Source organism: Sabethes cyaneus, chromosome 1, assembly GCF_943734655.1.
Source record: "Sabethes cyaneus chromosome 1, idSabCyanKW18_F2, whole genome shotgun sequence".
Lineage (NCBI taxonomy): Eukaryota > Metazoa > Arthropoda > Insecta > Diptera > Culicidae > Sabethes > Sabethes cyaneus.
In genome coordinates this window covers 91,445,196-91,471,934 of record NC_071353.1, presented here as the reverse complement: position 1 = coordinate 91,471,934, position 26,739 = coordinate 91,445,196, and the positions used below count along the sequence as shown (strand labels likewise).

Below are 26,739 nucleotides of genomic sequence, written 5' to 3'. Positions count from 1 at the left end.
TTTTTTCAGTCCTCAATGAATATATGTAAAATATCAGTAACTACGGAAACAATATGAGATAATTGAAGAAGATAAATAATTGTTTGTCCAGTGCAAGTCTTTGTTGATTGCAAGAACGCAAAATTTGTTTGAAATTTGTATAGGAAAACTAGTTCTTGCTATTTTAATTCTACGAGTAACTATCTGTATAAACCAGCTACAGATCGAAAAGAAGAGGTTCGAATTTTCCGAGCCTTCAACTGCTACCTGGAGCTATGCACATATACATACAAATTCCTTGTTGAACAGTATAGGCATTCTCTCGTGCGATACGTAGCTATGAGTGAGCATGAGGGAATGAATCTCTAAATAAATCGCAAACTTAAACAAAAATGCACATTTAAATTACATCCGGAGTGATTCGCGATAAGGGTCCAACTAGCAAAGTGTAAACAATGAGGAATATCACTGTGACAATTTTCCAGTACATTTTCAAGTTATAATTCAAATAAAAGTTACAAAAATCAAGTTTATAGACATAAATTGGTGTAAAATAAATCAATCTTATAATTTCACAACAATACTGCATAAAATTTGTGCATTCAAGCTCAAAATCTAAGTTTTATAATTGAACTCCTCGGAATGACGGAAGTATTTTGACAATAAGATTCGCCCAGCCCTGTTTCGCCTTGTTTTGATTTTTTTTATTTAGTTTCGCCTGTTTACAACGCGCCTGTGTTTTGAAAACAACGCAGTTTTGCTCTTTACTATCGCCTATTTACAAAACGTTTTGCAAATAATCCTGTTACTTCATAACAATGAAAGGGGCTAAACTGCAAATTGTCTTTTGTTTTGATTAAATACTTCTATCGCCCATCATTAAAAACTTGTTTTCAATAATTCTAACGATTAAAACAGAAGAAAGGATTCTTGCCAAGGATATTATCAGTCTTTTTAAGGCTGATGGTGTAATAAAACGATTTGTTTACAATTTGCTAGTTGAGCCCCAATCGCGGATCACTCCGGACATGTTTATCTAATTCTTATTAGGCTTGTTACTTTCTAGTTAAGAAAATGTCGATTCCCGCGAAGGAAAAACGTAAATTCGGCCAATATGTTTGCCATGTTAATTCATGAATGTATGCTGCATTTCTCGTTGCTGATGTTTTTTCTAACGATAGATTCTCTTTTGCTCTCTGGTTCGTTGCATGAAATGCCAGCTGTGAAAGAATTAAACCAAATGCTCACAGCTGAATTTGGTTCACATCGCACAGCAACAGAAACATCGCGTATAATAGCGACAGAAATTCATATGTGAGTTTCTCGCTTGTGATAAAGGTTGAAATTTCATGTGCTTGAAAACTCATTGAGTTTTTTGCTGCTATGAACTTTTCAACACTACTCCAAAGTAGGGAGAAGTTTCAATTCACCATAGAAAAAATTCTTTTCTCTAGAAACACCCACATGCCAAATATGGTTTCATTTGATTAATTAGTTTTCGAGTTATGAGGAAGTTTGTATTTCATTTGTATAGGAGCCCCCCTCATAAAGTGGAGAGGGGTCTCAATGCACCATAGAAAAAATTCTTATCTCCAAAAACACCCACATGTCAAATTTTGTTCCATTTGCTTGATTAGTTCTCGAGTTATGAGGAAATTTGTATTTCATTTGTATGGAAGTCTCCCCTCTTAAAAGGAAGAGGGATCATAATTCCCCTCTTAAAGAGGGGAGGGGTCTCCATTCACCATAGAAAAAAATTTGCCTACAAAAACACCCACATGCTAAAGTTGGTTCCATTTGCTTGATTAGTTCTGGAGCTATGAGGAAATTTGTATTTCATTTGTATTGGAGCCCCCCCTCTTAGTGTGGGGAGGGGTCTCTAACCATCATAAGAACCTTCCCTGGCCACAAAAACGCCTATTTACAAAATTTCACGCCGATCGGTTTAGTAGTTTTCGATTTTAAAAATAACATACGGACAGACAGAAATCCATTTTTATAGATATAATAGATGTATCATTTCTGGAGAACGGTGAGTCCGAAGCATGAAATTATTTAGTGAAGTTCCGTTCCTAATGGTTCTTGGCCATTTTTGTAGAGCTTTGTCAAGAGTCGGTCCTTTTCGACGGTTCTATTCTTCAGCTGACCGATTTCTCACCGGAACTCTTTGAGATCGGAAGTCGAAACGCCTACAGGCTCTCCTACGTTGACCTTTGCTCCATTTCCTTTTGCTATATCGCAATTGAGATCCCTATCAAAGAACTGCCTCCGCTCACCAACCACCTCGCGTTCGTTTGTGACAGGTTTCCCTGCTCGTTCCTATACATGTCAGGCCTCGGTGTGTATCCTTTACGAGATCGGTTCACCTTCTCATAGAACTTGCGCATCTCACTAGCCTGAAATAGTGGTGCTAGCTCTCCTTCTGGCATTTTGGGGCCTCACTGATGGCCGAACGTATCCTGCTCCATTTCTCTTCGAGGGTCGAAGCACCTGGCCACAGAGGAAGGCACGTAGAACGCGCGTAGTTCTCAGTACCTTGCGCATTGTGTAATTACCGAATGTTTAACCGAGGAGGATGGCTTTGTCACAAGCTATATACCGTCGATAATTTTAAGCGCGCGTGTACTGCTACTAGGTAATGATCTGAGTCGACATCGGTATCCCGTAGGGAGCGTACGTTGGTGATGTTCGAGAAAACCCGGACTTCGATGAGAATATGGTCGATTAGGGTCAATCTTAGTTGGTCAGATGATCTCCTGGTGGTTTTGTAGATCTATGCGGGGAAAGAATGTGTTTCTGATTCCCAGGCCTCGGGAAGCTGCAAGGTTGATGCAACGCTGGCCGTTATCGCTATACTGTGCTTCCCTGTCGATCTGAGCGTTCATATCCCCAATGACGATGATATCCCGTGGCGAGCAGCTATCGTATGTTGCCTCCAGCTGGACATCGAACGCTTTTTTCTCGTCGTCGGGTCTAACTTCGTGTGGCCAGTGCACGTTTATGTTGGTGTAGTTGAAGAAACGGCCTATTATCCTCAACACACACATCCTCTCGCGATCCTGCATTCTACTCATCACTACGAAGCCCGTTCCCAGCTCGTTGGTTGCTCCACTGTTCTGGGAAAATTGGGCCGCCACGGATCCCCCACACCTTCCCGCCTTTGCGAAAGATCTCCTGTAGTGCAACAATGCCGGACTTTTGCGGTTCTAACTGAACCAGCAACATCCTGTCGCCATCCACGAAATTTAGTTATTTACAGTTCCAGGTAGGAAGCATCCATTCCAAATCCTTGTTTCATCGCCTTTGTTCATGCTAAATGTTCCGAGTTGAATTTTCTTGATTTTTCATAATATTTCAGATATAAAAAGCTTGCCTTACCTGGGATATGCTACCGAGTCTTATGATGGGGCTGCCATCGTATAGTGCGGAGACAAGAGATGGCCTCCTTACCTGTCAGTACACGACCTTAGTTTCCACCAGGGTTGGTTACCACATCTCCGCTAAGGTTGCTCGTATTCCGGCTGGTAGGGTAATCAACCTATTTTGGCCTCCATCTGTAGCTGTACATAATTTGAACACTTACAGCAAAATCAAATGGAAGTGTCTATTCCAAATTATGTACAGTTGCAGATGGGGTCCAAAACAGGTTGGTTACCCTACCACGAGGAGTTGGAGATATAAGTTGCTGGATAAGAGGCTAAGGACCACTATGCGGTCTGTGTTGCACATTATTCAGTCGTTCACCAACCATTTCTTATCCACCAGTCATTTTGACTGGTTTTGGTATAAATAGGTATATTTTAAATGCTGGTATATCTAATGTTAATATCAAACGAGAGGTTTTGACACGGCGAATATATCTGCAAAATTTCATAAGAATTGGTTTTACCGGTCAAAATATTTATAAAAATAATTGATGAAATTTATTCAAGAAAAATTTACTGATATGCACCAGTGGGACCCAACCCAACCAAGCTCAAAAGTGCGATAATTCACTGTAGTGTAAAAATGCGTAATTATTAAACGAATATTTCTTTGGACCAGTTTATCAATAAAATATAGCACATTTTCTTGCACTGTTAAGGTGACCGTGAGTCCGCCTAATAGGGTGACACAAATTTTTGGCTTTTAAAATGCACCCAAAAAATTATAGCGTTTTCTCAAAAATTGTAGAACACACTAAACTAAGCAACTTTGTTGCAAATAGTAACTAAGTATCTCTTACTGGCTACTAATAGCGCATTATTCGGTTTCGTCATCTCTGAGAAACAGGCGGTCACCTAGTACCTAGTCAAAACAGGTTTTTAGGGCCATTTCTTAAACTACTTGTCCTTTTTCAATAAAACTTGATAAAAAGTTTAGTAATAACAAGACCTTCCGTTTGGTACTAAGATCGTTAAAATTGGTTGCGTGGCTCCGGAGAAAACCATGTCACGTAGTTTTCACATTTCTGCTTATAACTTTTAAACGAAATGTTGGACCACGATGTAATTCAATAGTTATAGGGGACTGTCCCCTGTTGTGAAACGACCCCGGTTGTGAAAAACCCGTAATTTTTAACGTTTTTATTATCTTGGTGCTGTCAAGTTACTACCAACGTCTAGTCTCATAGTAATATAACTTTTGAGCAAACAACGGTCAAACTTCAACATTAACAATGCTTTGTAAGAAAAGTGTTTGAAAAAACTCCCAAAAAAGTTTTTTCGCATGTTTTGCAATTGATTATTTTAGATACCAAATGGAATAAAAAGGTCAGGTAAAGGCATGTAAGCTTAGTTTTGGACCTCTATTTCATCACACAGACAAATTATAGGTGAAATCTCAAAAATTATTATATTATTTACTAGAGAACCCGGCAAACTTCGTGCTGCCACAAATTAGACTGTATATATCAGATTGTAAAAATCAGAGGAACTGCGAGAGCTGCTGGTTTTAAGAAAAATGAGTGTACTAACGGTAGGTATATAGAGAATTCTGTAATTTTTTGAGGATTCCAACGTTTCATATAGTCGATAAACTCCTGATTTTCAGAGAACGTGTATATCTAACAACCGTGTTAAGTCATTGGAAAGAAATGAAAATTAGACAAAATCTCAAAACTATTATCAGCTACACGTTGGAAACATGTCGGTGTAAAAGTTGGTTTTTCAGTTCCCAATACCCAACGGTTGTGTTGGTTGCCTCGAGTCTTGTCTTATAAACCCTACTGATTCTAAACTTATTTTTTGTAAAAGTGAATTCGATGGCTTAAACAGCGGTAAATTGCGTCTGCTGCAGTTGATTTTCTAATTATAGGCAATATACGTTAAAACCTTCCTGAGAACATAGTCATTACACCACCAACTATATTTTAATTGATGGTGAAATATATCATTGTCCCATTTCATGCTCGCAAACAATTTTTTTGCTTAAGTAAATCGTCCTATTATCATCTTGCTATTCTGTATGCTGGTTCTTAAGTTAGCCAACAATTTTTTGACACTCAAACATATTTCCTTCATCACAATTGGGATTCCTTGATAATTTAAAATTCAATATTCTGATAAGTATTCGATGTCAATAAGCATATGATTTTTGTTTTTATTAGTTTTGTAAATTGATGGGTAAGAATTAGCCGAAATAATTGCATTGCAAAATCTGGATAGCTGTAATTTGCAAACTGCTTTAGTAATAAATAACTGATCAAGATAACGTCATTATTCCACAAAATGAATTGAAATGTTAATTTTATTTCTAACCGCCTCGTCAAATACCTATATGAAAATGCCAATAAAAGTGCATATTTGCTTTAAATCCATTTTTGTTCTCTTTGTTACTTTGGTTTTTCACGCACTAAAATAATTTAACACAGATGCATAATTTTGTGAGATTTTATACACTTTTAAGGGGTGCAATACGAAATACGAAATTAATTAAATCTGGCCTGAATTTTGAATAGGTCATAAGTGAAAATGAGAGATTCTCTTTGCATCTCCTCTCTTACGTCTATCACGACGCTGGAAATACGCCTGACGGTATCTTTTTCGGACGATATGACTCTTGGCGTCATATGCTAGCTAATCGTTACGAAAGTTTGCATTGAAATACTTTCATGTACCCGTAATAGATGTAAGAGAGGAGACCTCTCATTTGCAGTTATGACCTATTCAAAATTCAGGCCAGAAATAACCGAATTTTCTTATTGACGTTTTAGATTTGTGCTTATGTTTATCAATAAGTTATAACTTAATGATAAGTTATTTTCAGAAATTGCAAGAGCACAAAAATTGTTAATAGCATAGTTACATGTGGCGATTTCAGTGAAGGTAACCACGTGTTTGTTTATCAGACGACGAACGGTAACGGCGCTGCTAGAAATCAAACGATGGTCGTAGCAGAGCTATGTAAAAACATAGTGGTGGTGGAAATGAACATAATGGAAAAAAGTTGACTCAAATTGACGCTTCGTTCTCAAGTGATGCGCAGTTGAACTTTTGCGCTTCTCTTTTTTATAGGGTAAAGAACTAGTTTTAAGCAGTCTAAGCGGGTCACTGATTGTTTTACCTTATTACAAGCGATGGGTTGACTAAGTGGGGGATATCAGCATATCAATCTTCTTGCTATCTTTAGTTCTTCAAGCTGTTACCATTGGAAGACACTATTGTTGAGCTAAACTTTTGATTTTTCGCTTTAAAAATTGGAGCGGCGGAACTAATTTTGAACAGACCGAACCCATTTTTACCCGCAAGGTGCTTTTTTAAGCAATCCTAAAATCTGAATTTTTTTACGTCCCCTTAAAAAATCCCTCGAACTTTTCCCCTTATTCAGTAAGTTCGCGTTCCTATCCGCGACCTACTAATCGGCATCTGATGCGTAATCGGCATAGCGTATCGGCATAGATGCGTAAAATGCCATCTGTCTAAATTGTTTATCGGGGCATACACTCACCGCACCGTTCGGCAAACGGTATTCGTCGTCTCTTTTATTCTCTGGTGTTCTTATGGGAAACTGCGAGTTTGACGTCTCACTCGCTGTTCATAAGGATGGTGGGAGAACAAAAGAGGTAAACATATAGCAGTACAAACGATCCGACTCAGAACAGTGTTGTCAAAGCAAATAACATTGAAACACATCGTTGCTTTATTAAATCACTGAGAAAATCTTCGAAAATTATTGAAAAAGCTGTCTTTTGTATTGTTTTTAATAAAGAAAAATTAATTATGAACATACATTTCTCTTGAAAGTATTGAACCACGTTTTCACCATAGGAGGTTTCAGTTAATTTCAAACTTAAAATTCTTATTTCCAGAACCGAAACAGTGTCTTGGAAACACGATAGTTCATCAGTTGTGCTGCAGCTGCTGCTACTGGTGAACAGGTTCCGTCAATTCAGAATTTGTTTTCAGTTTTGTTAGAAAATAATAAAACTTTCGGCTAGTGACAAAGCCTTAGATAATAGAAAAAAAGAGAGTGAATAATATGGTATGTGACAATTGAGTGCTTGACTTTTAGAGTGGTTGTAATCAGTGCTGAAAAATGTGATGGATTCGTTAGTAGCGAAGTGGCGATTGCCTTCAGCAGCTGAAAAATGTACGTTTTTGGACAACAATTTTTAATTCATCATATTTCTTGTCGGAAACCCAATAAATTGTGTTTGTGTGAATCAAATGTATGGTTAAGTGATTTGTGAAGATGATCCTATCAAAAGATTTTGAAAATATGAATAAAAAAGTGCATTTTCGGCTCATTTATGTTCAACTGATTAAAATAGGTGACACTGCTTAACTCGTTCCTTACCCTATAAGATTTGCAATATGGGCATCGCCCCGGTAATAAAACAGTCGGGTTCCCCGGTTGTGAAACATCTAGAAAATCAATTATTTTATACTTCAATGATCATACATTACTTCAATTAGGGCATTATGAGTTTTTATAGCAGCAGGATTCATTAGATTTAGCAAAAACTCAATTCCTTTAACAAAGTAACATGTATTTGAAATGCGCCAATATGACTGCTTGATTTTTTACAGGCATTCAATGCGATTCAGATTTAGATGATTAAACGAAGAAATTGATTAATGATTTTGTATATTTAGTATTTTCCATAAATAATTGATTTTAATTTTTGATTTTCCATCGATATTTTTATATTTTTTTTTTCTTTTCTAAAGATTTCCCGGGGTGTGTCACAACCGAGACACTTTTATACAGCCACAAAAATGTTTTGAAATTTTGCTATAACTTTTTTGTTTTAGACAAAAACCATATACTTATTTTGGCAAAAAGATAGGTATACGTTTAAACTTTCTAATGCTTGAAAATAATTTAAAATTAGACGATCTGATCAAAAGCTATTATTGGCGGTACTATAGGGGGGCTAGGGGGGCCCCCTAGGATTGATTTAGCCCCCCGTAGAAAAATTGACTTGGCCGACCAATATAACGGTCGAAAAAAATTCCGGGGCTATAGCCCCCACCCCTAGAAATGAGCGCTAGTTCCGCCAATGAAAGCTATAGCCGAAAAACAAAACCTATTTCGTAACCGGGGACATTCCCCTAAACTCGACTATAAGTTTAATACTTAACACCTTTCAAACCGACTTAGTAAGGTTTTACAAACAAGAATAATAGCGAACGAATCGCATCATCACACACACACACACACACACACACACACACACACACACACACACACACACACACACACACACACACACACACACACACACACACACACACACACACACACACACACACACACACACACACACACACACACACACACACACACACACACACACACACACACACACACACACACACACACACACACACACACACACACACACACACACACACACACACACACACACACACACACACACACACACACACACACTCGGGTCACGGTTGCAGGCAATACCTGCATCGGTTCGGGCACGCTGCGACACCATTCTGCCCGGAATGCAGAGAGACGGTAGAAACACCACAGCATGTGGTTTTTGAATGTCCTCGATTTGCCGCGATACGAAGGGAGATGCCGCCCCTGACGGTGGAGAACATAGTAGGCGCAATGTGTCGGGAGGAGAGCGTGTGGAATGCCATCACCGGCGTTGTAGCACAGATTATGTTGCAACTGCAACGACAGTGGAGAAACGACCAGCGAACTACCAATCCCGATTAGCAGACAATCTTGACAGACCCATCGGTGGAGTGACGTGCGTGACGGAGCAAACCAAGCTTGGACAGAAACACTACGATAGATGTTATGTTGGGATTATGTTGCAACTGCAACGACAGTGGAGAAATGATTAGCGAACTACCAATTCCGATTAGCGTTGTCTCGACAGACCCATCGGTGAAGCGACGAGCGCGACGGAGTAAAACAAGCTTGACAGAAACACTACGAAGGCGGCCGTGCAGGATGGTTGTTATGCTGGTCGCTATCCCTGGATCGGTTCGCGTCTCGACAGGTGACGTGGAAGTACAGTGGCGAACTCGACGGAGCAGTGCTGAGCCTAACAAGAAACCCTGCGAGGGTGGCCGTGAGGAGATGGAAGTCATGACGGTCGCCATCTCTGGATCGGTACACGTCTCGACAGGTGCAAGGTAGAGATGATCGGGTATGAAAATTTGAATACCCGAACCCGACCCGTACCCGATCAAGAAAAAAATTGAAAACCCGTACTCGACCCGAACTCGCAGGTTTATTATTTTTGATACCCGAACCCGACGGGTACGGGACAGGCCCGGGTACCCGACCATCTATAGTGTTAAATGTGGTGAATAGAGATGCCCGACCCGACCCGTACCTGGTTTCATAAACAAAAATTAAGAACCCGTACCCGACCCGAACCCGTAAATTTTTTTTTTCAATACCCGAACCCGACCCGAACCTGGAGGGTATGGATACGGGTGCGGGTTTTGGGCAAACTTTCCGCTACCCGACCATCTCTAGTGCAAGGGAAGTGGTCGGTGAAGGAGTAAAGGGGAAGTGCAGTGGCGAACTCGACGGAGCAGTGCTGAGCCTAACAAGAAACCCTGCGAGGGTGGCCGTGAGGAGATGGAAGTCATGACGGTCGCCATCTTTGAATCGGCAGTTGCAAGGAAAGTGAACGGTGAAGGAGAATGTAGTAGCAACAAGAATGGCAGAACCCTGCGAGGGTGAATGTGAAGGAGTGGACGCTATTACGGTCATCTCCGCATCGGGATGTACAGACACAGCCTCCCCCCGAAGTAATACTTAACGGTAGTTCCGGGGGGTTAAGGTCAGACGCCCGTGAGGTTTTTAGTTGGTTAGAGTCCCACACTGTGCCACGTGATGTAGCAATATATCATTAGTGTGCCTGGCATTGAGCGTTTCCTCACGTAAAAAAAACACACACTCACTCACTCACACACACACACACACACACACACACACACACACACACACACACACACACACACACACACACACACACACACACACACACACACACACACACACACACACACACACACACACACACACACACACACACACACACACACACACACACACACACACACACACACACACACACACACACACACACACACACACACACACACACACACACACACACACACACACACACACACACACACACACACACACACACACACACACACACACACACACACACACACACACACACACACACACACACACACACACACACACACACACACACACACACACACACACACACACACACACACACACACACACACACACACACACACACACACACACACACACACACACACACACACACACACACACACACACACACACACACACACACACACACACACACACACACACACACACACACACACACACACACTTAACCATACGTTAAGAACGCTTTCAACAGTGCCAGCTGGGAAGCAATCGCCGTACCACTGCACAGAATGAGGGTCTTCGATGAGGAGCTATTCTCAGAATCGAGTGCTAGTGTACGACACATCAGTTAGACGAAAGTCCATCAGGACCACGCCGGGTGTCCCTCAAGGTTTAATTTTCAGTCCAACGCTTTGGAATGGAATGTACAACGACGTGTTGACATTAAAGCTACCTAAAGGTGTCGAGATTGTCGGCTTTGCAGACGACGTAGTACTAACCGTCACAGGTGAATCTTTGGAAGAAGTGGAAATGCTGGCCACTGAAGCCATAGATATTATAGCACATTGGATGCAGGGAGTAAAACTCCAGCTGGCTCACCACAAGACGGAAGTACCAGTGGTTACTAACCGTAAAGCAGTGCGGCAGGCACAAATCACCGTCGGAGATCATGTCATAGTCTCGCAAAGGAGGCTGAAATACCTGGGAGTAATGTGTGATGACCGACTAAACTTCAAAAACCACGTTCCCAAGCAACACAGCTTGTTATAGAATAGTATAACATTACATACATCAGAACTTCTTTATTATCAGAAAAGCGCAAAAAATTGAAGTCTAATGAAACAACAATTGAAAGAAGTATGAATTAGGTTATTTCATACCACTTTAAAACGTTATTATAGCATAAGCTACAACTTGTTCTTCTAGTAGTTTAAATTTAGTAATGGAGACATAATAAAAACTACGTGTTGACATGTTGACAAAAACAAACATTATTCATTTGATATGAGCTGTCAAATAAATTCATGTTATCACAAAACATCTCAAAGCCTTAATAATAACGACACATGTTTTCAAAGTACGCTTATAGTACTCTTAAACGATTACTTTCCATGAAGATTATTTTCTAACTTGTTTTGTGTGTTACTTGGGTTGATTACGCTTGCGAGAAGGCGGCGAAGGCCACTAATACACTAATGCTAGGATGATGCCGAACAACTCAGGACCAAGGAGTAAGAGAAGACGCTTGCTGGTCAGTGTATCCTCGTCGATACTTAGGTACGGTGATCTAGCTTGGATTGCAGCACTAAATACTAAACCGAATCGAGCGAAGTTAAACGGTACGTTGAGGCTCATGGCAATGCGGGTCGCAAGTGCATACAGGACTATCTCGTCGGAGGCAGTATGCGTTATCGCCGGGATGATTCCCATCGATATAATCCTAGAGGAGGACAGCGAGTGCTACAGGCGGAAGGAAACCAGAGGCATAGGAAGGAAACCAGAGGCATAAGGAAACTGATGCGAGTGGAGTCAATGGTCAAGTGGCAGTCACAGTGGGACACAGCCGTGAACGGTATATAAACCCACAGACTAATACCGAATCTCTCGTCGTGGGTAAAAGAAAGCATGGAGAAGCCAACTTTTACCTGACGTAGTTTCTGTCTGGTCACGGCTGCTTTAGACAGTACCTATATCGATTCGGACATACAAGGTCACTCCTCTGCCGGAGTGTAGAAACGTGGATGAAACGCCAGAACATGTAATGTTCGACTGTCCAAGATTCGAGGAGAGATGCCCACTTTTTACGCGGAGAATATTGTCACCGAAATGTGTCGAGAAGAAGCCATTAGGAATGCCGTTAGCGTAGCAGTGACGCAAATTCTGTGGGAGCTGCAACGTAAATGGAGAAACGAGCAGCGATCCGGCATCGGCGAGATGGACACAGTGCAAGCAGCTGAGGAAGTCGATTGGCGTATCGGAGTCGGGAGATATTCCATCGCCGGGGAAATCTCTAACGGAGTAGAATAAATCCATCGCCGAGGATTATTCGAGCAGCTACAAACGTGCGTCATAGGAAGAAATCCTGCGAGAATGGCCGTGAAGGGACGCAAGTCAAGACGGTCACCGTCCCTACATCGGTGCACGTCTCGACAGGTAGAGTAGTAGGAGAAGCACAAGCTATATTAGGATACAGGTGACTCAAATCAATCTGAACCACTGTGACACGGCATAACATAGGAAGGAAGGATAATATTCATAGGAAGAAATCTTGCGAGGGGTGGCCGTGAAGTGATGGGAGTTAAGATGGTCACCATTCCTACATCGGTACACGTCTCGACAGGTGAAAGGAAAGTGGACGGTGAAGGAGCATGAGTAGCATCACGGATGCCCATGGACGGCCCATTTGGGGGGTCGAGAAACTAAACCCCACTCCCTGAGTTGTCTTCTCAGGTGTCTGAGAATAACGTATTGTACTATATTTACGCCATCCAAATTGATCATCATTTAAACAGTAAACAAACAGTAAGAAATGAGTCATAAGAACATAGCCAAACTCTTCCGTCCGCCGCGATGCACAAGTACCAGCACCGTCGATCGGCAGCACATTTTCTGCTGACCACGCTGCTGGTGGTCCGGCATCGAACTGTGTTCGACAAAGGGTCACATTACAAGCATTACGTACATAGCGCAATTGAACAATTAAATATATAGAACCTTTTTCGACATCCGCTGTCTCGTAGTCTATCTCGTTTTAACATTAGGAAACATTATAAAACAACAAGTATCGATTCCAAAATATCGATTTGTGACGATATCACCATCGTCAATTCGAGTATAAATAGGACAGCTTTTGAATAAACGAATTGAATTGATTCCTATCCATCTTTTAGCTTGGAAGTTTTTATTGCGCCCCCTTGGCCATCCGGACCCAAGGGCTGCGCTAATAGATGACATTCCGCTTCTAGTGACCCCCTAGGCCTTTCGGACCCATGGGCTGTCATTAGAGAGCTTAGGCCCTGCTGGCAGGAATCCGTCGCGTTTACTACAGTCGCGATAAGTCCGCCTCGCGTGTGCAACAGCCGTGATAAGTCCGCCCCACGAGTGAAGTGAACATTGTAAAACAACGTTCTTATACAATGGCTGGAAAACGATCATCTTATACCATATAGCAACTTTCATATACAATAGTATTTTCTAAGGTGCTAAGCAGATTTCCCTACTCGTTAAAAAAGCACACACACACATACATCGAGTTGGCCTATCGAGCAGTTTACGCGGATGGTAGACCGAGTATCAGCTGGTCGGTGGTTGTGGCGGGCGACTTTAACGCTTGGGCGGTAGAGTGGGGAAGTCGTCGCACGAACCATAGAGATCGGATTCTGCTTGAGGTTCTGGTAAAGCTTAACGTAGATCTGGCAAACGTCGGCACCACAAGTACCTTCAGTAGGAACGATGCGGAGTCTATCATCGACGTGACTTTCGACAGTCCTGGTCTGATAGGAGACTGGAGGGTATACAATGACTACACTCACAGTTACCATCAGGCGGTCCGCTATGGTGTTGGTCAGATAACGAGGCGGTAGGTGGCGAGTAGAGCCGACACTCCAACCACCCGTGGAAGGAAGACATCATACTTCGACCCCGAAGTATTTGTGGAAGCAATCCGAAGAGAGTGCAGTGATCGCGGTATGCCCGATCCGAACGCTGATCATTAGGTTGAGGTACTGTCGCGAGCATGTGATGCTACCATACCTAGGAAAGGCCGACCTAGGTATGGCAGGTCATCGGCTTACTGATGGACAGATGAAATTGCAGAACTCCGTGGAGCGTGCTTTCTTGCAAGGATAATTATGCAAAGAGCTCGTTCGGACGAAGGCAGTTCTGAATGTCGAGTAGCATTTGTTGCTGCAAGCGCAGCGCTTAAGAGTGGGATAAAAGCTAGTAAACGAGCCTGCTTCGAAAGGTTATGTGCTAATGCCAATGCAAACCCCTGGGGTGACGCCTACAGGGTCGTAATAGCAAAGACCAAGGGCGTGATGGCGCCCACAGGGCGATCACCTGAGATGCTGGAGCAGATCATCGAGGGCCTCTTTCCGCGCCACGAACCAAGGCCCTGGCCCTAGGCCGCTGATTCGTCCGACGGTCGACGTTCCAGTATCTCAGACCATAGCGTAAGATGGTCGGCCTCCATGCCGAACATCCAAAGTAACGTGAGCGATGGCGGTTTAGAGGTCGGTGAGGAAGCGACGGTTACGAACGAAGAACTCATTGAGATCGCTAAATCCCTAAAGGTGAGCAAGGCACAGGGACGAGACGGAATTCCGAATTTAGCCATTAAAGCGGCTATTTTGGAGGCTACAGAACTATTCGGGGCAGTATTGAGTAGATGTCTGGAAGATGCCAACTTCCCGGACAGATGGAAGCGACAGAACTTGGTCCTATTGCTGAAGCCGGGAAAACCTCCGGGGGTCCCCTCGTCATATAGGCCGATCTGTCTGCTCGATAGTGCCGGCAAGGTGCTGGAGAGGGTTATCCTTAACAGACTAGTACAGTACACTGAGGGTACAAACGGTTTGTCAAGGAACCAATTCGACTTCCGAAAGGGCAAATCTACGGTGGATGCCATCTTGTCTGTCACTAAGACAGCCGAGGTGGCGATCCAGTGCAAGAGACCTGGTATCCGCTATTGCACAGTTGTCACGCTCGACGTGAGCAATGTGTTCAAAAGCGCTAGCTGGGACTCCATAGCCAACTCGCTTCGGAACGTCTAAGTGCCGGTGTCGCTGTACAGGATTCTGGAAAATGACTTCCAGAATCGTGTGCTATGCTACAACACGGAGGAGGGTCAGAAGTGCGCTCCAATCTCCGCAGGGGTTCCGCAAGGTTCCATACTGGGCCCGGTGTTGTGTAACGTCATGTATGACGAGGTGTTGAAGCTAAAGTTCCCGGTAGGGGTTGTGATTGTCGGCTTTGCGGACGACATCACCTTGGAAGTCTACGGTTAATCTATCAGAGAGGTTGAGTTGACGGCCACCCACTCTATAAGTATTGTTGAAGATTGGATGCGCTCCAGGAGATTGCAGCTAGCGCATCATAAAACGGAGGTTACCGTGGTGAACAACCGCAAGTCGGTGCAACAAGCAAAGATCAGCGTCGGAGACTGCACTGTTTCGTCAACGCGGTCCTTGAAACGCCTGGGAGTCATGGTCGACGACTAGCTCAAATTCGGGAGCCACGTCGACTATGCCTGCAAGAAGGCTTTCACAGCTATTTCGGCATTATCTCCTATGATGTCTAATAGCTCTGCGGTACATGGCAGCAAGCGAAGGCTATTAGCCAACGTGGTCCAGTCCTTACTCAGGTATGACGGACCAGTCTGTGTATAGGCGTTAAGTACCAAAAGCTATCTAGCCAAGCTGGAAAGTATATATCGTCTCATGTGCTTGAGAGTGGCGAGTGCGTATCGCACAGTTTCACATGACGCAATCTGCGTCTTAGCGGGTATGATGCTTATTGGCTTATCATCAGCGAAGACGTAGAGTGCTTCAACCAACGTTATGAATTTACTAAATAAATAATATAATATATATTATTGTATTAAATTATACCTATAAGAATCTAAATCCTCCTTGGTTATAATGCTGCCCATTTCTTTGAGATCTTCAACAAAATCATCCTCAAGTTTGCCATCATACAAAGAATTTCCTCCATTTTCGGCAATGTATATCAGCGTTTGACAGAGTTTAGATGGTTTTATAAGAGTACCCGCCTTATGAAATTCGTGTGTATTGGCATCTACAAACATTTCACTGTAGAAAAACAGATGTATTAATAAAAAGTCCCGACTGGTATACCTAAGACACTTACCGTAATTGTTTGTCATGTTTAATTCTTGGGTTAATGTGTATTGAATCATACATGTGTTTAGACATTTGAAACCCTGTAAGATACAAAAGTATATAATGTAAAAGCTTTCGAAGAATTTTGAAGAATTTGCTTGATTATATGTATTAAATGCCTGTCTAAATGCAAAATATTAATAACAGGTCTAGACCCCTTTTTATTAGCATTATATCGATGCCAAAACTTAGGCATTAGGTCAAGACATACAATTAATAAAAATCAAACCATAAATGCCTACCGGATTTCCTTTTTCATTTGCTGTGTCGTTAGCAATTTGTTAAAAATCACTTTCAATCAAATCAAAAATAATTTGTAGGATAGTAGGATATGAGTTAAATTTTTTTTATAAAATCAATTGCCGTGGGCTCTATAGCTTGAAAAACTCGAAAAATGAGTGTACGAGTTGAGTTAACGCTTCTAGCACGAAAAAGAAATGGAAGTTCAAACAGTGGAATTGCCGAAACTCGGCCAAAAAAAATATCTTTCGTTTTTGTCTTTTGTTCGTTGATTTTTGTATGAAAAATAACAACGTATTTATTAAAAGCAAGAATAGATTTGGTTTTCACGTTTAAACTTTAAGTAAAAATTTAGGCATTCCCATTTTTTTTTGCTCGATTAAAAAATTCTCTTTGTTTTTATTTCGCCACCCCCATCCCCCCCCCCCCCCGGGCTTCAGTGCCCCAACACCGGAGGGACAAAAACTTTTTTAAATATTTGTAATGGCCTTATAGCATTGAAATAATATTTATTCATCATAATTAGTACTGTACGGATTTTGAATCACTTTGACTGGTTGAATCTAAATCCTTACGGTTGTGCAGTATCCCTAGTTATCTAAAGTTATTCCACAGACAAACAGACATAACTCTTGAAAGAAAAACCAATAAAAATTATCGTACCTCACATTTAACCTGAACACTAGCGCCATCTATGATCAACATTCCCAAAAATCAAATAGCAACAGGAGTATCCCTTGAACTTGGGAGTATTTTGACGTAGGACTACGTCTTTGTTTACTATCTGGGACTGGGTAGCACTTTGTGAAAACCAAAATAGAAGTGTAACGTTGGAATGAAAGATTTCAAATGCTAATAGCTACTAAACTACTGAACGAAACGAAACAATTTATAGGTCGTAGGAAAGATAAAATGATTAGCAATTTTATAGAGAGGGCAATTTTATGGACGGCGTAAGAGGGGGGAGGGGAGGGGGGTTCCTGTACAAATGAAATACAAATTTCCTCAAAACTCGAGAACTAATCAACTAAATAGAATTTAATTTGGCATGTGGGGGTTTTAGAAGGTAGGATTTTTTTTATGGTGTGCTGAGGCGCCGTTCTCTTCTAACAGGGGGGGCTCCCAAACAAATGAAATACAAATTTCCTCATAAATCTAGAACTAATCAAGCAAATGAAACCAAATTGGGCATATGGGTGTTTCAGAAGGCAAGAATTTTTTTCTATGGTGAATTGTGACCCCTTCCCTCTTTAGGAGAGAGGGGGGGGGGGCTCCCTTACAAATAATATTCAAATTTCCTCATAACTCGAAAACTAACCAATCAAAAGGAACCAAATTTGGCTTACGTGCCTGTTGCCATTCATGTCAAAAGAGAAGGACATTCGACTGGGATGTCATATTTGCGATGAACGTGCATTGCCTTTCAAGTTATTTGTAACCAATGGCCTTTTTAAAGTCACAAGCGAGTAAAAGTAAGATTATTGAAATGTGTCAAGCAGCGCATAATCATATTTAATACAATAATCTGTGGTCTGGTCATTCATTACTATTTCAACCTTTATGATGCACACCAGTGATTTTTAAAAGAAATCTTCTTTGTCTCAATGGTTGCAGGCGTTGTACTTATGAACCCCTGTCTATGTATTTTCAAAGCCATCATTACATTCAATGAAGAATTGAATCTGAATATTTTGCTCTTCTTTTTTAAACATTCACTTAAACAACGGCACTCGCAGATTCTTATGAATATACATATGCCGGAAATACAGTTTACATTAGTCTTTGATCTAATGATCTGATATAGCCCTACGTCACCCATTCGTACAACCCTTAGGGCTGTATACCTTGCAGTTTTTTATGGTGCATTCCCCTTCTTTCGTTAAAAAGCGCCACTTTGACCAAAATGGAGACATTCCTAACTAAGCCCAAATTTGAAATAACGGTTTAATCGGTACGAAAAATGGAAAACGAGTGTTATGTCTGTTTGCCTGTGTTTATTCCATGTTTTGAAAAGAAAATAGAAAGGACAAACTAAACATATACTGGATATACTGGAAGATGGCAAAAACGGGGTCAGTCCCGGCGTAGTGGATAGCATTTACGCCTCTCACGCCGAGGACCCGGGTTCAAATCCCAACCCCGCAGAAGTCACAAATGACCCAAAACTGGTTAAAGTGACTATAATCTAAGCAAAAAAAAAGATGGCAATTGCGATGATAGATAGTTTAAATTCATTTACTAAAGCATCGAGACAGTTTGCAGTTCCGGTCTTTACGATTAGAGGTTAGAGCTACCATATTGAATCGGTACTCTCGAATTAACGGAGTCCCTTCTGAAACTTTTCAGTTTCCCGTATAATTTGCAACAAAAATCCAGAAATACTGTTATATACTGTCTATATGTCAAGTTAATTTACTCTTAAAATGTAAAAACAGTTTGTTTCAAAGCCTAATATTTCCTGAGGAACCAAGCTTCACACGCAACACTCTACCACGCAGCTCAGCCATTGTATCATCTGTGGAGATGCACCGAACCGGAAAAGTTTCCGCAATAATATTGCATGATCAATTCAATCAAAAGCTGCTCTCAAGTCTGTGTAAATTACATCAACTTGCTTCTTGTTCTCCATATGCGAGATGCAACCCGAAGTAAATTCCATCATGTTTGTGCAAACGGAACGACCAGGCATGAAACCATGCTGAGCTGTAGATATATAATTTTTTGTGTGAATTTTGTGTTAAAGAATAATGCTTCCTCTTACAACTTACTTTACTTGCACTTACTCAAATTAGTAACAAAGTAACAAAAACTCAGCAATTTCATGAAAAAAGGATCAAAATTTATAAGTGCTCCTATTTTGTTCAAATTTTGTAAACTTATTCCATTTCCGAAAAATTTATGTAAACAAACACACTACGCAACGTTAACGTAGATAAAGACCGTATGACAAAGGTTCCTTTCACCACTAGGTGGATTAAATCGGTTTTTTTATAAACATTCGTCCTTCATTTATTCCTTCGAACCATGATTTCAATTTAACTTTCGGACAAATCGAGTGATACCATCTTCCTATTCCTGATCCCATCAATTTTGCTATGTTTCCATAGCAAATTTACGAAGAATAGGCTTGCATTCTCTGCGGGTATGAAATGGGGAAAGCAACTAGGAAAAAGCACCCAACATAGCTCTAGCCATCCCAAGCCCCTACCTAGCGCCTCCACGTGCCCATGCCTGGAAATACTTCAATGTGTATAATTGAGTAGCCAAGCTAGGAGGTGCGGGGTCGTGCGGTTTTCAGTTTCTGACCTTACAAATGTAGTTTTAGGCAACCATTAAACCACACGACTTTATTTTATATTTTATTTATAAGTATTATATGATTTAAACTAATATTTTTGGCAAACTAATCTATTTTCAGAGAGCGAAATAAGGCGCTACATCCTTGGCCAATTGCAGCCTGGCTTCTGGTCTAAATGCCATTAGTTCATTCCTGAGGGTCCAGAGTATCACTTAACCTTTATTAGCAAAGATACTCCCAACGACTGTAAATAAATCATTATCTATGTATATGGGAAGCGTTTGGTACGGGAGGTCTACGCTTTCTTCCTTCCCCTTGATTTCAAGCAGTTTAATGGAATTAGGTATTTTTTCTGGTTCCACTTACTTACTTAGGTGGCTTGCCGTCCTAAGACAAAGCCTGTTGAACAAAGTTTCTCCATGTAACTCGGTTGAGGGCTACCGCTCTCCAATTCCTCGGACACCGAGTACTCTTCGCCAGATCTCGCTCCGCCTGGTCTAACCATCTTGCTCGCTGCGCTCCTGGTCGTCTTGTTCCTACCGGATTTGAGGCGAACATCATCTTTGCAGGGTAGTTTTCCGGCATTCTTGCAACATGCCCTGCCCATCGTATCCGTCCAGCTTTAGCCACCTTCTGGATACTGGGTTCGCCATAGGGCTGTGCGAGTTCATGGTTCATCCTCCGCCTCCATAATCCGTTTTCCTGTACGCCACCGAAGATCGTTCTTAGCACTCGTCGTTCGAAAACTCCGAGCACTCGCAGGTCCTCCTCGAGCATTGTCCATGTTTTATGCCCGTAGAGAACAACCGGTCTAATAAGCGTCTTGTACAGGGTGCACTTTGTACGGGGACTTAGTCTGCTCGACCGCAATTGCTTGTGGAGCCCATAGTAAGCACGACTTCCGCTGATAATACGCCTCCGAATCTCACGGCTGGTATCATTGTCCGCCGTTACCAGTGAGCCAAGGTAGACAAATTCATCGACTACCTCAAACTCATCGCCGTCGATTAATATACTACTGCCCAAGCGGTGTCATTCGGCCTTGGTTCCGCTGGCCAGCATGTACTTTGTTTTAGACGTATTAACCTTTAACCCAATCTTTTCTGCTTCGCGCTTTAGTCTGGTGTACTGTCCAGCCACCGCCACAGATGTTCTGTCGATAATATCCATGTCATCGGCAAAGCAGACGAATTGACTAGATTTGTTGAATATCGTGCCCCGCGTTATCCGCTCGGTTCATAACACCTTGTAGCGCTATGTTGAACAGCAGGCATGAAAGACCATCACCTTGACGAAGCCCTCTGTGTGATTCGAATGAACTTGACAATCCACCCGAAATCCGAACACAGCACTGTGTACCATCCATCGTAGATTTAATCAGTTTGATGAGCTTCCTGGGGAAGCTGTTCTCGTCCATGATTTTCCATAGCTCTTTCCGGTCGATGGTATCATATGCGGCTTTGAAGTCAACGAATAAATGATGCGTGGGAACTCTGTATTCACGGCCCTTTTGAAGGATTTGCCGCAGTGTAAATATTTGATCCGTAGTAGACCGACCTTCGAAGAAGCCGGCTTGATAAGTTCCCACAAATCTATTCACAATTGGTGATAGACGGCGGAAAATGATTTGGGACAGCACTTTATAGGCGGCATTGAGAACGGTGATCGCTCGATAGTTCTCACAGTCCAACTTGTCGCCCTTTTTATAGATCGGGCAGATACCCCATCTTTCCACTCCTCCAGTAGCTGTTCCGTATCCCAAATTCTAACAATTAGTCGGTGTAGACAAACGGCCAGCTTTTCTGGTCCCATTTTAATAAGCTCCGCTCCGATGCCATCTTTTCCAGCTGACTTATTGTTCTTTAGCTGCATGATGGCCTCCTTAACTTCGCCTATCGTTGAGGCTGGCACCTCTTCCCCGTTTGTTGCACCGTCGAAATCGCTTTCCCCGCCGCCATGGTTTTCCGCCTGAGTGCCATTCAGGTGTTCGTCGAAGTGCTGCTTCCACCTATCGGTCACCTCACGATCGTCCATCAGAATACTGCCAGTCTTATCCCGACACATTTCGGCCCGCGGCACAAAGCCTTTGCGGGATCCGTTCAGTTTCTGGTAGAACTTTCGCATTTCGAGAACGATGCAGCTGCTCCAACTCTGCATATTCCTGCTCTTCCAGGTAGCGCTTTTTCTCCCGAAACATTTGGTTTCGCTGCATCTCCTTCTGCTTGTATCTTTCCACGTTCTGTCGTGTGGCACTGCGCAACTTGGCCGCCCGCGCAACGTTCTCCTCATCCATCACCCTCCTACATTCATCGTCGCACCAATCGTTCCGCTGATTCCGGGCCACATGCCCGATGGATCTCTCCGCTACACTGCTGATGGCTGTTTTGATAGTGTTCCAACAATTCTCGAGAGGGGCATCGTCCAGCTCGTCCTCTTCCGGCAGTGCAGCTTCGAGTGAATGCGCGTAGTTTGCGGCGACGTCTGGCTGCTTCAGCCGCACGAGATCTAACCGAGGCTGGCGTCGGTACCGAATGTTGTTCACAACGGAGAGTTTTGGGCGCATCTTAACCATCACTAGGTAGTGGTCCGAGTCAACGTTAGCGCTTCGATAGGATCTGACGTCGATAATGTCTGAAAAGTGCCGACTGTCGATCAAAACGTGGTCGATCTGTGATTCTGTCTGATTTGGTGACCTCCAGGTGTACTCATGATGGATTCTGTGCTGGAAAAAGGTACTACATACGGCCATATTCTTGGAGGCGGCAAAGTCGATAAGTCTTAGGCCCATTTCATTGGGCCGTTGGTGTGCACTGAACCTTCCAATCACCGGTTTGTATTCCTCCTCCTGGTCGACCTGAGCATTGAAATCCCCGATGACGATCTTGATATCATGTTTCGGGCAGCGGTCGTATTCACTCTCCAACTGCACGTAGAACTCATCCTTGTGGTCATCGGTACTTCTGAGGTAAGGTCTGTGCACGTTGATGATGCTTATATTGTAGAATCGGCCCTTGATTCTCAACCTGCACATTCGAGGATTGATTGGCCATCACCCAATCACCCGTTTCCGCATCTCGCCCATCACTATGAAAGCTGTATCCAGCTCGTGTGTTGCCGCAGCTCTGGTAGATGGTATGTCCATCTCTGAACGTACGTACCGTTGAGTTCTTCCAGCACACCTCCTGCAGCGCTACGACGTCGAACTTGCGGCTCTTCAATACGTCGGAGAGCAAGCTAGTAAACGATCCGTTTGTAGAATTAAGCTTCCAGAAGTAAAACTACCGACATTTGATGGTTCCCTTTCTGAGTGGCTTACTTTCCGAGATACTTTTAAGAGCCTAATAGATTCTAACCCTCAATTATCGAACATTGATAAATTTTCCTATTTGGTGGCGTCACTGTCCAAGGAGGCAGAACGGGTGGTTGAATCAATTGAAATCACATCCGCTAACTATTCGGTGGCATGGGATTTATTGAACAAACGCTTCGATAATAAAAAGATGGTGGTAAAAACTTATTTAGATTCGCTGTTTTCCGTGGAACCCATGAAACGAGAATGCTATGACTCTCTCGTCGGACTAATAGACGACTTTGAACGCAACCTTAGAATGGTTGATAAAATGGGAATTGACACTAAAGGTGGAGTGTGTTGCTGGCACATATGGTCTGTTCGCTTTTTGACCCATCGACATGAAAACAATGGGAAAACCACCATCAATCAACCAACGCTCCTGAATACGATGATCTACTTGAATTCTTACGACGTCATAGTATGGTTTTACAGTCTCTCACACCCGGATAATTGGGTATTTCTGACATTCCCCGATCGGAGCCAAATCGGTCTTTGAAGTCTAAGTGCAGTAACGTTCATATAATTACAAGTGCGTCAGGGAAATCCTGTCCCTTTTGCAAGCAACCTATCCACTCTCCATTTAAGTGTGAAGCCTTTAGAAATCTGTCTGTTTCTCAAAGGTACGACTCAGTTAAGCGAAAGTCGTTATGCATAAATCGCCTTTCGTCGGACCACCAAATCAAAAACTGTACTTCCAGTACCTGCCGAGTCTGCGATCAAAAGCACCATACAATGCTGCACAACCAGACTAGTAATCGAAACGCAAATGTTGTGCCACCTGTGAAGCCACCCACCAATCGTCTCAATTCTGAAAATAATCAATCGCCACCTCCAATCGCCAATAACACTACACACGTTCCAAATCAAACTTTCTCGCATACGAGTCCTACAAATGTCAAGCCGTCGTGCACCTCGCTCAATCATTGTTCTACGTCTACTAATGTTCGTAAAATTCCGTCAACGGTCTTGCTTCAAACAGCAATAGACCAAATCAAGATGACGTCATCTGGCAGATACTGGCGCCCTTGTTTACAAACAGACCGCAGAGTCCGAAAAAGTTTCACCGGTTTAAACGGCAAGTTTGTTGTTTAAGCCGAGTTTAACCAGCATTAGGACTAAATTTAAAAGCCAATATGCCTGTAAACTGTTAAAACACTCGCTACATTCGCTATAAACGAAAAGGAAAATTTTCCAAAACGTAAACAAGGGCGTCAGTATCTGTCAATTGACGGTATGATGATTTGGTCTATAGTGAAAGTAGTCGATCCTACTGGCTACTATTTATGGGCCAGAGCTTTATTAGATCCTGCGTCGCAAATTAATGTCATCTCGGAATGCGATTGTCCGTGAGAAAAACCAAAGATCATCATGTCATCGGAGGTATAGGGCAAACCTCGGTGGTGTCTACGCATTCTATCGTAACTCGCATTGTATCCCACTGCTCAGAATTCAATGTTGATGTTAAGTTCCACATTCTCAGCGAAATAACACGCGAACTACCGTCAAACATAATTGATACGTCTCACAGTGCGTTGAACGTATGGAACTGCGGGACAAAAATCAAAACTGCTAGTTTTAGTCATTTTATCAAGCTAGTGTAATGGAAAAAGTAGTTTGTGATAATAGAAGCTAGTATTTGCTTAAATGTCTCAAAATATTTACATAATGGCAAAAATGTCCCAAACACCAAATTTTTATGCAAGCATTGCAAAAGTTTTTCATCGTTATATGGGTTGCCGTTGGCTACATAACTACCAAAGTTGTTTGTGAAAGCGGCATTTGTACTAGAAATACTTTGGTAAATTCAGCAATGCCATCTAGTGTTAGATTAAGCAGCACTCGAAGATCAACCTTGGCTGCAATTTCGGTAATCGAAGTTTTTCTTCAGGGCATGGAAGCTTGGAAAGCTATGTTTATGGAAGACGTTTGCACTTCTAAGCAAAATATAGTTTCGCACTAACAAATCTATATCTGTGAACAGGGCTAGTGTTTAAGTAATACTTAAGCCTTTTTTGCCATTCTCAGCCTTAACGGAAAAGTAAATAATAATTTTCCGTAGCATAATTTGAGACAAAGTCTGCAGCTCTACGTTCTGTTTTTGTTGGGAAATTTTTGAAAACCTTTTAATTAGATCCACGAAACGAATTTCCAGCAGGAAAACCGTTATCATTAATTATTCGTCATTATTATCAACCCGAGAAACGGGAAAAAACGGCAATACTTAATACCGGTTAAGTTTATTAATTTCTTTAAAGAAATATTTACTCGCTAGATGAAATAAAATCGCTTTGAGTTTAATTTTGAACAGTAATAGCACAAAGCTTCATAAACAGTGGTTTCTTCTAACAGGGATAACATAATAACGGAAATCTGACGGTTTATCAGTGCTTGACGTTGATCTACAAATATTGAAATATCTTGCAGAGTTGCAGATAGTTGCAGCTAAAACCTGTTCGATCTTGTAGAGGACACTTTGAACAATTATTCTGTGTATATTTTAGCTTGGAAGTCGGTGGAACATTTTTTAAATCGGTAATCAAAGTTGGAGTTCTGTTTTTTGATGGACAATATCTATGTCGTTTTTATGAGGCGATTTCTTAGGAGTGAGGTCAAATTGAATTCCTTCTATAACCAAAATTTATTCTACTAATCTTGATTGTTATTCTCCATTTTAAAGATTTTGATTACACAAACTATGAAACTTTTACGAGCGTGAAGAATAACCTTCAAAAATGAAAACAAAATTTGTAAGTAAAATCCACTCTGCAACTTGACAGTTTGAACGCTTGTAATAGTAGTTGTGACGCTTTCCCAAGCAAACTAATACTTGTTTATATAGCAGAAGGCATCTATAAACAATTCTAAATACTTAGTATACCCGATTAAAAAAAAGTGAAAAATGATTTTTGTCTATGGCTCAACGCACTGTGCGTCTGAATGGAGATGGCCGTCAGACATTGTCTTAGCAGACCCCAAATTTAATGAACCAGCCTACATCGACATGATCATAGGAATGGAAATGTATTATCATCTTCTGCTTGATGGATTTATTCGTATGGGTCCAGAGAAGCCGATGCTACAGAATGCAGTCTTCGGATGGGTTGTCTCAGGTCGCGTGGGAGTCGCGCATCAACTAACAACATAGAAGTTTCGTCTCCATTTGCAGCCTAGAACCCATCGAGAAGCAACTTGCCAAATTTTGGGAGCTGGAATCATGCTATTCGTCCAGTACCATGTCAGTCGAAGAAACGACTTGTGAAGCACATTTTGCTGCCACCACAACCAGAGATGAATCGGCTCGCTATGTGGTGGTACTTCCAAAGAAACCCTCTGTTCTCTCACTG

The 26,739-nt window shown here is 42.0% G+C and overlaps 1 protein-coding gene across 1 annotated transcript in view; it reads right to left on the bottom strand.

Annotated features, from left to right (window-relative positions):
* LOC128745938 (glutathione hydrolase 1 proenzyme-like) overlaps positions 1-26,739 on the bottom strand; it is a 322,529-nt gene that overhangs the window by 199,423 nt on the left and 96,367 nt on the right. The window contains exons 3-4 of the mRNA XM_053842999.1: positions 16,474-16,546; positions 16,215-16,415 (exon numbers count right to left, since the gene is read on the bottom strand). Of these exons, the coding sequence (XP_053698974.1) occupies positions 16,215-16,415; positions 16,474-16,546 (274 nt within the window). The remainder of the gene's footprint in view (positions 1-16,214; positions 16,416-16,473; positions 16,547-26,739) is intronic.